The sequence below is a fragment of the Pimephales promelas genome, chromosome 19 (genome assembly GCF_988280905.1).
Source record: "Pimephales promelas chromosome 19, fPimPro1.hap1.1, whole genome shotgun sequence".
Lineage (NCBI taxonomy): Eukaryota > Metazoa > Chordata > Actinopteri > Cypriniformes > Leuciscidae > Pimephales > Pimephales promelas.
The window spans coordinates 2,992,567-3,005,804 of NC_142787.1; the positions used below are offsets into that span (position 1 = coordinate 2,992,567).

Below are 13,238 nucleotides of genomic sequence, written 5' to 3' on the forward strand. Positions count from 1 at the left end.
TATCATGAAAACAAATCTCAGAGAACGGTTGACTAGGTACCAATGTTTCATTAGACCAAAGGTTCATTTTGTGCCGGAGTTCTCCTTTAACCTCTTTCAGTCAAATTTAACTATGCAAACATAAATGACAACTTTAACTTGTTAATTCTGGCAAAAGCAGTATAGCAGTGCATTAACTGCGTCATGCATTCTAATTGTGTAATGCAGAGCTAGCCGTGGATTATCCCTTACTCATTTATTACATTTAGTCAAATATTTGTGGTTTGGACCGAAACGCAAAAGTTCTCGACTCCTCACATTGTTGTGGAATTTGTGTAAGCATGTTATTTTACTTGAAATCCACCTGGAATTAGCAAAAGTGGCAGGTCATTGAAAAAAAAAATTGATGTGAGGATTAATTAGTGGGTCAGCGGAGTTAGACTTGCGCTGAACTGTGAAGGCATCAGTGTAACGAAGAGGAACGCTGCTCTCATCTATTATTCAGCCGAGTTGCACCTTGTTTAATTGAAGTGTCCCAGCTGCCGAGCGCATGAGAGGGGGACTCGAGCGTTAAAAACATACAGCCAGCAGTATCACTTACCCTCACCGATGACAGTCAAGAAAACAAATAAGCACAGCTCATAAAGAAACACTGCAGCAAAACAACACGCACGATATATCTGAAACTGCACGAGAGGTCAGAAATAGACCATCACAATTCATAGTACGTTTGGATAATGTGAGATACAGGAACACTATGTGCAACGGCGAGGTCAACGGATTTATTCCCAGGAAAAATGTTTAAAATAATAGCATTTAAAGAACACCTATGAAGACCTTTTTATAAGAACATGAATGCTGTATGTCCATACAAAACAAACCCATAGAATCTCTATATAAATCTCAGAAATTCTTCTAAACATGCAACTGCAAAACAGGGTAACCACAAGTTAATATATAAATATATTTACCATCAATGAATATGAATTAGAGTGTCGATTGGATTTTGTTTTACGACCTTAAAGGAGTAGTTCACTTAAAAAAAAAATATATATATATAATGATAATTTACTCACCCCCATGTCATCCAAGATGTCCATGTCTTTCTTTCTTCAGTCGAAAAGAAGTTAAGGTTTTTGATGAAAACATTCCAGGATTTTTCTCCATATAATGGACTTCAATGGGAACCAAACGGTTCAAGGTCCAAATGAGAGTTTCAGTGCAGCTTTAGAGGGCTTTAAACGACACCAGACGACGAATAAGGGTCTTATCAAGTAAAACATTTCATTTAAAAAATAAATAAGAAAAATTTAAGTTTTATAAGCACAAATGCACGCCTTGTTCGACTCTCCTGTTCAAACTCGTTCATCAAAATGAATGAATCCTTTTTCGAGTCATTTCGTTCGTTGAATGAACCAAATCACTCGAAATAAGATTCGTTCATTTTGATGAACGAGTTCAAACAGGAGAGTCACGAACGCGCATCACAGAACAGAGCAAGGCGAGCATTTGTGCTTATGAAACTTAACGTAGTTTTTTATTTTTTTTTAAATGAGTGATCGTTTCGCTTGATAAGACTCTTATTCATCGTCTGTTGACGTTTAAAGCCCTTTGAAGCTGCACTGAAACTCTCATTTGGACCCTGATGCGTTTGGACCCCATTGAAGTCCATTATATGGAGAAAATCCTGGAATGTTTTCATCAAAAACTTCATTTCTTTTCGACCGAAGAAAGAATGACACGGACATCTTGGATGACATGGGGGTGAGTAAATTATCAGCAACAGTTTTTTTGTTTTTTTTTAAGTGAACTACTCCTTTAAATTAATCAAACTGAATTTAAGACTTTATTATAAGATTTTTAAGAAGCCTTTGTGTCTGAACATGCACAAATATGTAGCCAAATTCTTTTATTTAAGGTTTCTTAAGGATATTTCGATGATGAATATAAACTACAAACCAGCTTATAAAGACTTTGTGGTAATGTTCACTACTCAGGATAGAAGTGATATATGAACTTAGCATTCAACTCTTGCAGGACAGCATGTACTGAATATCAGTGTAACCTCTTCACCTTCATCCACCACCTGTCTTTCAGGTTGCTCTGTACGCAGCAGAGCATTAAATTAAGATGTAATATGAAACCCAGAAGCGAGAGTGACATCAGAACAGGAGAGTGAACACTTTATTTTCAGTGGCCAGCAGAATAAGTGCTTTATAAGTATTAATAAACAGCCAATAAGCTAGTAATATGCATGCTAATGCATGCAGATCTCCACAGTTTACTGTTTACCACTTGCCAATATCGAATCTTCACATTCCTCACGATTCAATTACGATTCGAAGAGTATCAAATAGATTATAAATCGGTTTTCGATGCATCTTTTCCTCCAATTCTTTTATTAATAATAATTACTATGTTAATAATCACAATAAAGTTATTTTTTGAATAAATAAAAGATAAGACATTAAACCTCAGCATTTTCTCTTTTTTTTCATTTTACATCTATTTAACAGCAGCATTCAAGTAATAAATCACACAGAAATTGAATAACATAATCGATATTGTTGAATAATTGAAGTTTAAAACTTATTTTTATTTATTTGTGAAATGACCAATAGTTTCGCTTGATAAGACCCTTATTCATCGCCTGGTGTCGTTTAAAGCCCTTTGAAGCTGCACTGAAACTCTCATTTGGACCTTGAACCGTTTGGTTCCCATTGAAGTCCATTATATGGAGAAAATCATCAAAAACCTTCATTTCTTTTCGACTGAAGAAAGAAAGACGTGGACATCTTGGATGACATGGGGGTGAGTAAATTATCAGCAAAAGTTTTTTTAAAAGTGAACTACTCCTTAAATATGACAGCCATATTTAATTAACATATTCACTACTAGCTAGGAGGTTTCCCTCAATTAATTCCTAATTACTGCTTATTAATAGTTAGTATAGTTATGTTAGGTTTAGGTATTGGGTGGATTAAGGAATGTAGAATCTGGTCATGCAGAATAAGGTTATTTGCTTTATAGGTACTAATAAACAGCCAATAAGCTCGTAAAATGCATGCTAATAAGCAACTAGTTGGCATATGAACATTTAATGATATGTTTGAAAGTAAAGTAAATCGTCCAGTGAGGAAAAAGCATTTCGATGACGATATTTCACGCATCTCCGGTCAGATCGTCGGTCTTACAATGTGATGTCAACTATTGTGTGAGAGTTTCTAATTAAATTACTAGCAAGTGTCACTAAAGTCCAATTCGCCAAAGTCAAAATGTAACTTGGGGATTATTCTGGGTCTTCAGCACATCTACTGCACGTTTTTCATTTCGTAAACTCCTCAATTGTTCAGTTCCTCTTTTCTGATGGGGTGGAGGTGAAGAAATACCCAAAAGGAAGAGTGAAAATTGCTGTAAGTCCCTTGACCCAGAGCGGACAGGAAGCGAGAACTGCCTTGATAAGACGTTCTGCTGTGGTTTGCACATACCGTCTTAAAATGCCTTACAATACATTGCGAGCGACTGCAGCAGAGAGAGATAATATAATGTGTGTTACAAGTGTCTGTGTGTGTGTGTGAACTCCTTACTTCTAGAAGCTGAGCAGCCGTCGGCCTCGTCTCAGGGTTTCGGTCCAAAGCTTTTTTCAGGAAATCGTTAAATTCCATTGACCTAAAACACACAAAACCCTTCAAAATTTGCCCAATACAATCTCTTAAAGGGATAGTTCACTTTGAAATGAATTTTTGGCATGTTTTAGCTGCGTCTAGCGTCTTTGTTTCCACAGTATTTTCAATTTTGACATTTTTAGGTCAAACCGTTGTTGTCTGTCAGTCATATAATGGAGGTCTATGGTCACCACCTCAAAGAGCATGCACAGAGAAGTCCAAATTAAACATGATTTAATGACTCGTAAATGTAAGTACACATTGATGGCCTGAGACACGAAACGAGCGGTACACAGCATGTCCAAGTGATCTGAGGACGCGGGCGCTTTGTGGTAAAAACGATATAAATACTGTTCGTTTTCTCACACAAACCGCTCATTTCGTGTCTTAGGCCATCAATGTGTATTTTCATTTATGAGTCATTAAATCAAGTTTAATTTGAACTTCTCTGTGCATGCTCTTTGAGGTGGTGGTGACCATAGACCTCCATTATATGACTGATAGACAACAACGCTTTGACCTAAAAATATTAAAATTGAAACTACTTCGCAAACAAAGACACCTACATCTTGGATGCCCTTGAGGTAAGCTAAAACATACCAAAAATTAATTTCAAAGTGCTAAAATAACATTCGATGCCGATATTCAGGAAATGTCAAGAGCTATAAATCAAAGTAAAAAGCCACAACTATGCTCAGAGCACAGGAATCTCATAATGTCAGTGAAATCGGGGTTTCGCGGCTCACCACTTGGAGGGCTGATCCAGGGTGGGCGGCTCAGACTTGGCGATTTTCAGCAGGACCCTCATGGGGTTCAGCTCATGGTGGGGGGGCTCTATCTGAGCCAGCTCTATCAGGGTGATGCCCAGTGACCAGATGTCCGCTTTATAGTCGTACGGAGCGTCCTTCATGGTCTCACACATCACAACCTCTGGAGCCATCCTGAACACACAGGAGATATTACAGTTAGATCACCACGAAAGCTTCGAACACTGTCAACATTTGAAGGGGATCAAAATAAAGTTGTCCTAAGACAAGAACGGCTATCAGGGCTGTCACTTTACGCTCGAAAATCGATTGCACAATCAACCAACACATTCGAAAGTGAAAATAGGGAATCGATTTTATACAGCACACAGAACATGAAGGATGTTGGAAAATAACAATGTCTTTTCTGTTCACCAAATGCTTTTTAATATTCGCCATTACGTCAATGCAAGTGAACAAGCGCGCCATTATGTGTTGCGTAGTGACGTGTGTGTTCAAGTAAGCCAGAAATGAGCAGATTCTGTGCAATACGCTGTATTTAATATATCATGAGGATCACGAGTTGCGTATTTGCACTAAATCTGCGCAGATTTCCCTTACACGAACTTCCCCAGCAAAGTGAGTAAACATATAAACACCAGATTGGCTTGTGATTGGACAGCGTTTCCCGCCAAATTCATTTTTTACGCAAATTTGGCGGATCGAGGGTGTTAATCTCAATCCCTGAATGTTGCGCTCCTGTTCGTCACTGTGGACGAAGCTTTACGGCAATAAATCATCAGGAATATTGCTGACTTGTTCCTCTTTACGCTCGTCCTAATGCCTGTTAGGTGTCCGTGGATTTGCCTGTATTTGGTGCTGAAAATAGAAACGTCTTTAGACATGGAAAATCGATTTAATGAACGCGTAAATCGAACAGGATTTTCTCACAAAAGTGGCAGCCCTTTTGAGTATTGTTCAAAAATCATGTATAACTTTTTTGATCCGCTTCAAACTTCGACTACCGTACATTCCCAGTACGGAAACATGTCTGCAGATATTTAGCCGGCGACTAAAAGAATTTACTACAAGTCACTAATAAAACTGATAAAGATTGTTGAGTCAGATAAGAAGACGTTAATATCCACTAGCTCCTGTGTGTGTGTGTGTGTGTGTGTGTGTGTGTGTGCTCAGAGGAAGGACAAAGGTAGGGCAGATATTTCACATCAAGCTACACACTAGTTAATGATTGCTTTAAATCCTGTGGGATATGACAAGACCTCTATCTATCAGCATATTTCTATTACCTTTATGGGAAACTCACGAAACCTGTAACCATTCATTCTACTTATGTTAATTATATTTTGTAGCGATGCACTGAAATGTCGACAACCAAAGATATTCGCTCTGAAAATGTTTGTTTTGATCATTAAACAGTGAAGTTTTAGCACTTACCAATATGGAGTCCCGATAAAAGAGTCTCGCCTTTGAAGGGTTTTGGTGTTTTTTGCCGAAACTCCAAAATCCGCTGTAATAAAAATAAGAGATGTTGAATTATTAGTATTAAGGATTTGTCCCAGTTTCAAAATGGTCACAACCTCCAAAACCCCCAAATCGAGAGTTGACGTCATCTGTATGAGGGCACTCTCTAAGAGTGGCTTACAGAAAAGGCTTTTTTTCTACAAATAATGTCAAATGATGTAAAAATGAGGACTGAATTATTGTATGATTTTCATTGGAGAATACAGGAGGGATAGAAATCACTGTTAAACTATTATAGATCAAGTCCTAGGAGGGATATCATTACAGTCTAGCATTCAAAAGTTTGGGATCAGTCTCTTCTGCTCACCAAGGCTGCATTTATTTCATCAAAAATACAGTAAAATATAGTGCTGGGTAATAAATATAGATTTCTCGATACTAATCGATTCTCATTTTTACGAACCGATATCGATTCTTAAATCTCAAAAATCGATTAGTCACCCTGTTTCATTTGAATATTGAACTATGTATCGCGGCTGCCCGCATCCGAAAAAAAAAATCGCAATAATCTTTGCCCTTTGTTACTATTGATATGAAACAAGGTCATTTTCTCAAATTACGTCCATTTTCTTTAGAAAGTCAAAAACATAAATAGTGTTTTGGCGCTGTGGCGTGAGATCGCTCTGGCGGAGCTCAAGAGAAGCAGCAGCGCTGATCTCTCTTCCGGGTTAATAAAACCAGTTACAGCGCGAAATAAACATGAATGAGCTTCTGAAAGTGTGTTCAAAGATAGAGTACAACTTATCTAAATCCGTATCATGACACATTGATTCGCTCAATCAGCGTTTCAACCGTGGAAAGACGTCAGTTAAACAGCTTGTAATCAATGTCATGTATCGTCATATTTACCTCAGAAAACCCACACAAACTCGTTAGTCCACACTCGTTAGTGTTCTTCAATATTTAATGCATATTTGAATAAATCTGGCAAGTTTTTATGACAACCACCATTTAAATGTTTATATTTCATAATCTTCTCATTATAAAAATAAATAAAAGTGTAATTTAAGTGTTTTGTATAGCTATAAAACAGTTTATTATTACCTTCATATTAGGCTAATGAAGCCTATAGGCTACAACTAGACTCCCATAGTTTACAGCATTAGTTAAGAGATTTGATTTCCTTCAGAAAATTTGCCATTTATTGTAACTGATATCCAAAATAATCAATATTGAATCGAAATCGAATTGCAAGCTTGTGAATCGAAATCGAATCGAATTGTGAAATTTGTACCAGCCCAAGTAAAATAACATTTATTTAATCTATCTATCTGTAATGTCGAAGCTGTATTTTCAGCATCATTACACATTACAGTGTCACCTAATCCTTCAGAAATAATTCACATGCTGATTTGCTGCTCAAGAAACATTTATGACTATAATCAATTATAATAAAAAAAAAAAATTAGCAGCTTAATACCTTTGTGGAAACTGTGATTCTTTGATAAATAAAATAAAAAGTTTAAAAGGACTGGATTGAAATGGAATAAAAATCTGTTGTAGCATCTGTAAGAAAATGTAAGTTATTGTTATTAATATTAGAATATATTTTATTATTATAATATTTATAAAATAATGAGTATATTACATTTCTATTATTGTGTTATTTCAAATAGTAATAATAATCATATGTCGACTGCATTTTTTGATATTCTTAATTGACTGGATAGCGAATGCATAGAGTGCAAATATAGTCCACAGAAATGTTTGGAGGACCAGCATCTGAAGAACATGAGCCTGTTTAAAGTTTCTCTCGCAGGAAGTGATAAAGGCCAGAGAGTCTTGGCCCGGCATTCTGGGGTGCCATTAGCCAACACACAATGAAGCCACATTGGGTTACACGTTAAACAGCATTCAGGGGAAATAATTCTCTCATTGAATTACTCAATCCAATGAGACTTGAGAAGTGAAGTGTAATGAAATATTATAAGTCAGCTCTTGGCAAAATCTGGTGCTTTACAACACAACCTACAACAATACAGCGAGTGTGTGTGTGTGTGTGTGAGAGAGAAAGTGTGAGAGAGGTCATAAGAATTAGTAAGAGATCTAATAGCACAGACACAAAACACTACGCTCAACCAAAGGTCACTGTGACTTCACCTAGTGCGTTGCCTATCTAGACAACATGTTAAGGCCAGGGCCGGATCTACCATACGGGCACAGGGGCTCTTGGCTTGCGCGTAATCGCGTTTTTTTATTTTTATTTGCGCTACATAAAAATATTATACACAAGGCATGGCCTCGATCTTGACAAGTATCCAGTCAGAATAAAAAATAAAGGCCAGCGGGGCTGCCAAGAGAAAAACAAAAAAAGGAAAAGGAAGAGAAACAAGCAGCTGCTATTAAAAACGTCCCGCGAATAAATTTTTTAAGCTTTTTTAAAAGAGCTAAGAATGCCGGTGTCAAGGAGCTAACCACCGTTAACTCTGGCCTCTATCGCATACGCTCGGCCTCAGCTAACGGTAGGAAGCGTTAGCTTTAGCGAATGAGGCCGGTCATCATCATTAGCAAACAGAACCGAAGTAGGCCTACATTTACTAAGTTACATTTACTTGAGGATTTTTTATTTTTTTTAGATTTAAATGTGGGGACTTTTACTTAATTTAACTCGAGTAGGCCTATCTTTCAAATGAAAAAATAAAACTGTACCTTTACCTTGTTACGTTGGGCGACATTCCTCTTGTTATTTAGTAATATGTCGTTAAATGCGTAGTTTATTCCAAGCGCGCTGTATCTTTGAGCGTTCGTGGTTCGACTGATTACGGTTTTTTTTGTCTGTTACGATAGTCACTGTGTTACACGATTTTGGCTCCTAAATTCGTGTCGTGGACAAGACAACATGTCAGACTACACGTTACTTCCTGACCAGTCATCGAATGCCACGTTTAATGCCACGCGTGATGTCATGAAGAAGGCGAAACTCGTAACGAGTGACTTCCTGGATTGCTCGGCATTGCCTTTTCAGCGTGAGAAATAGACGGTGTGGCGTGTGAGTGTATGAACTGGTTTAATTGCGTGTGTCTCACGGCCATTGCGTGAGACTTGAGAACCCTGCTCGAAGAGGACAGTATTGGAGAACTTGAGGTAAAATATTGTTTTCTTATATATTTTTACTTCTAGCTTTAACGTTAGTACCATCGTTTCGCCATTTTTGAAAGTTGTGTACAGAAAAGCTTGTGATCCTATTGGTCAACATCATACATGTGACGGAACCGTCGTGGATGACCGTTAAAAAAATTAAACATGCTAGTCTTTTTGTCGTGATGTTGTAAAGCATCGCAGACGCGACGTTGGTTGTCTACGCTATGACACACTATTGAGATGATACGATCGAATCTTGCGCCCCGTGCCAGAATCGGGCTAAAATCGTGTAATCTGAACCAGGCCTGAGACTGTTTTCAAAGATGGTGCCACCTGTATACACGAAGTGTCTTTATAAATTAACTTCTTATTAAACGGTCTGTACACTTACAAAGTTCTCAATGCTTCGGTTTGCATGTAGGGACCCTCATTATGTTACTGTGTTAGTGTGGGGCTATTTTGAGCCTTGTTAGTGGTATAAACTAGCGATTTCTTTTTACTTAGTCAATGCCCCCAGTACTAGCATTACACGCTAAACAGTTTTTAGAGATAAAACTCTTTACATTCGATTATCATGAAAACAAATCTCAGAGAACGGTTGACTAGGTACCGATGTTTTATTAGACCAAAGGTTCATTTTGCGCCGGAGTTCTCCTTTAAGGCATTACAGCCGCACACCTGATCCAAATGCTGTTTTAGACAGGCAGCAGTAATATATATATATACACACACACACACACACACACACTAATTTGCTAAAGTCTTAGGCACATTAGTATTTTCACCCCCCACTGGCTTTTTTTAATCCAGTTATTTATATCTTTTGCTGTAGCGTGTCCAAACATTTTCCACAACGTTTGAAGCCGTTTCACTCGGATGCACGATGCAATACATAAAAAAAAAGACTATCACAACTTGTGTTTCATGCTGACTTCAGTCTGAGCGATCTGTTGATGTACACACCTAGCTTGATGTCTCCATCCAGCATGAGGAGTATGTTTCCCGCCTTCAGGTCTCTGTGGATGATCTTCATGCTGTGGAGATACTGAAGACCCTCCAACATCTGCTTACAGATCACCCGGATCTGAGGTTCTTCAAGACCCCTGTCCAACTCTACACACACACAAACACCAGTCAATCTCATAATATCAAAAAATATCAAACAGAAACTGATATGATATGATTATGATAGATTAATATAATAATATACTGAGTAATATAATTAATATAATAATGGAAATAAACAGTTTTTAAGACTATTAAAGGGTATTTTCTCCAAAACAAAGGGAATGTATGTCAATTTAAAGGAATAGTTCACTTCAAAATGAAAATTCTGTCATCAGTAATTATAAATATATTAAATTATATAATATTATACAATACAATACAGAAAATAAACAGTTTTTCAGACTATAAATTTACAATTCTGTCAATATTAAAGGAATAATTCACAAATTTATGTCATCATTTACTCGCCCTCAAGTTGTTTCAAACGTATATGAATTTCTTTTTCTGCTGAACACAAAAGAAGATATTTTGAAGAATGTCGGTAACCAGAGAGTCAATGGACCCCATAGTATAGCAAAAAAAATAAAAAATAAAAATACTATGGATGGAAGTCAATGGGGTCCATCTTGAGGGCGAGTTTTCACGTTGAAGTGAACTATTCCTTTAAATACACACACACAAAAAGTCCTACAGCATGACCTCTTAATAATCGACAAAATTCTGAGTCAAGAGGCAAAGCGGGGTAATCAAAGGCAATGAACTCTGAGTGACCTAGACTGACTCGCTCACAAAACACCCAAAATAATGCAATATCCTGTTTAAACTTCAGGGTAAAAAGGGGCGTTTACCTACTCCCCCATGAGCATCAAAAGCAAGACGCAGGGGTCTTTTACGAAAACAAGAACATTAGCAGATATACTGTTATAGTCTTACCTAACATGGTGGCATCGACCGCACCCCCGGGGCAGAACTCGATCATTATCTGTGGGGAAATGAGCTTCAACTTAACATGGTTCTCTGCAGGAGAGAGATTTCAGTAACACTTTATTTCACAGTGTCCTTGTTACACATGGTTACTTTAGTAATTACTATAAATTATGCATAATTGCATGCAACTAACCACAAAACACACCCTAATCATAACCCTATAGCAAGCAAGTACATGCAGTTAACTACGTATTATTACTCAGTCCTTAAATGTATTACATAGTGACAATGACACCTTAAAATAAAGTGTAAGCAAGATTTTGTGCAAATTCAGACAGAAGATCTCATTGGAGACTCGTGATAAAGACTCATTTCACGTAAACAGGAAAGGGTGGCGATTGTGGATATGAGTTATTCAGATCACAGAACAATGATTCAAGATTATCTGGAAAAGTCTAAATAAAGTTCTCAGGACTCAGACTTTAAGTTTAAAGTCACCATGAAAATCAAAATAACAATTACATTTTATTTTATGGAATTTGTCAGTATGTATATTTCTCTGATGACGCGTTTAATGTTGTAAGGGACTCCTACATTTATTCTTGTTTGAAAAGTCGTTTCACTCGGATGTACATCACAATAGGGAAGAAAAGACTATCGCGAAATCTGTTTAATGCCAACTTATAATATAATAATAAATAATACTTTTTTCCCATCATGGTTATTCTAGTGTTAATTAACTGACTGATCGGATATGTAAACAATGTCCTCCTGAGATGCTGACAATCTGGGTAAAATTTAGTTGGCACAAAGGTTAAACTGCAAGACCAGTTTATGAAAGGTAAATATTTGCATCGTGTCTTAATCCAGACAAGAAATTTGTTCTGTGTGGAGCAGAATTTTGGACCAATGGGTTTTCACTGTGGGCGGGGCTTAAGCATTGCAGGAGTGAAGACTGGAAATAAAATGGGCTCTATGCACAGCGTTATTTCCGGTGAAGCATTAGGGATGCTCGATAACTTCCGCCGATCATAGAGTCCAATGCAATACCGAGAATTTATATTGAATTTTATACTCCATGGTTATACTAATGAAACGTTAGTCACAAAAACAGATAAAACAGACACCCCTCGTTGTGTTTATGCTTCTTTTTAAAATTATATTAAATAAACATAACTATATATAAAATAACATCAAAAAGGTATGTACGTTTCGTTTCAAAGACGGGAGGACAGTAAATATTGAAGACTCTGCCATAATCCCGTTTTCTCCGGTTTTCCTCCGCTTTAATCTACACAACCGGAAATGGACGAGCATCCTTACGTCAAATGCGGAACTTATGCGTGCATATAGCCCATTGAAAAAAAAAATGCAAGCAAGTCACTATTATTTATATGGAAATTAAGCAATTATGAGTCATTCTTTGCATACGGCCATTTCTGGACTGTGCTGATGGTTTTAGTTTGTATTCCTCTATTTGACCACATTTACAGATGTTTAATGCGGTATATTTTTTATATCTTTATTACACATCAAGATTCAAGAAAATATCATAAAGAAAAAGTGGAACGATATTGATAAAATATTATTTTCCATAAGATGAGGACATTATCACCCAATTCTGACTTTACATCTCGCAATTCTGACTTTATATCTCGCAATTCTGACTTTATATCACGCAATTGCGACTTTATATCACAATTCTGACTTTATATCTCGCAATTATGACTTTATATCTCGCAATTATGACTTTATATCACAATTATGACTTTATATCACAATTCTGACTTTATATCTCGCAATTGCGACTTTATATCACACAATTCTGACTTTATATCTCACAATTGCGACTTTATATCACGCAATTGCGACTATATCACGCAATTGCGACTTTATATCACCCAATTGTGACTTTACATCTCGCAATTCTGACTTTACATCTCGCAATTCTGACTTTATATCTCGCAATTCTGACTTTATATCTCGTTATTCTGACTTTATATCACGCAATTGCGACTTTATATCACGCAATTGCGACTTTATATCTCGCAATTCTGACTTTATATCACAATTCTGACTTTATATCTCGCAATTCTGACTTTATATCTCGCAATTCTGACTTTATATCACACAATTGCGACTTTATATCTCGCAATTCTGACTTTATATCACACAATTGCGACTTTATATCACGCAATTGCGACTTTATATCACGCAATTCTGACTTTATATCTCGCAATTCTGACTTTATATCACAATTCTGACTTTATATCTCGCAATTCTGACTTTA

The 13,238-nt window shown here is 36.8% G+C and overlaps 1 protein-coding gene across 1 annotated transcript in view; it reads right to left on the bottom strand.

The window, feature by feature from the left end:
* stk10 (serine/threonine kinase 10) overlaps positions 1–13,238 on the bottom strand; it is a 65,733-nt gene that overhangs the window by 26,205 nt on the left and 26,290 nt on the right. The window contains exons 3-7 of the mRNA XM_039688091.2: positions 10,955–11,003; positions 9,977–10,126; positions 5,846–5,918; positions 4,391–4,585; positions 3,567–3,648 (exon numbers count right to left, since the gene is read on the bottom strand). Coding sequence (XP_039544025.2) covers positions 3,567–3,648; positions 4,391–4,585; positions 5,846–5,918; positions 9,977–10,126; positions 10,955–11,003 — 549 coding nt within the window. The remainder of the gene's footprint in view (positions 1–3,566; positions 3,649–4,390; positions 4,586–5,845; positions 5,919–9,976; positions 10,127–10,954; positions 11,004–13,238) is intronic.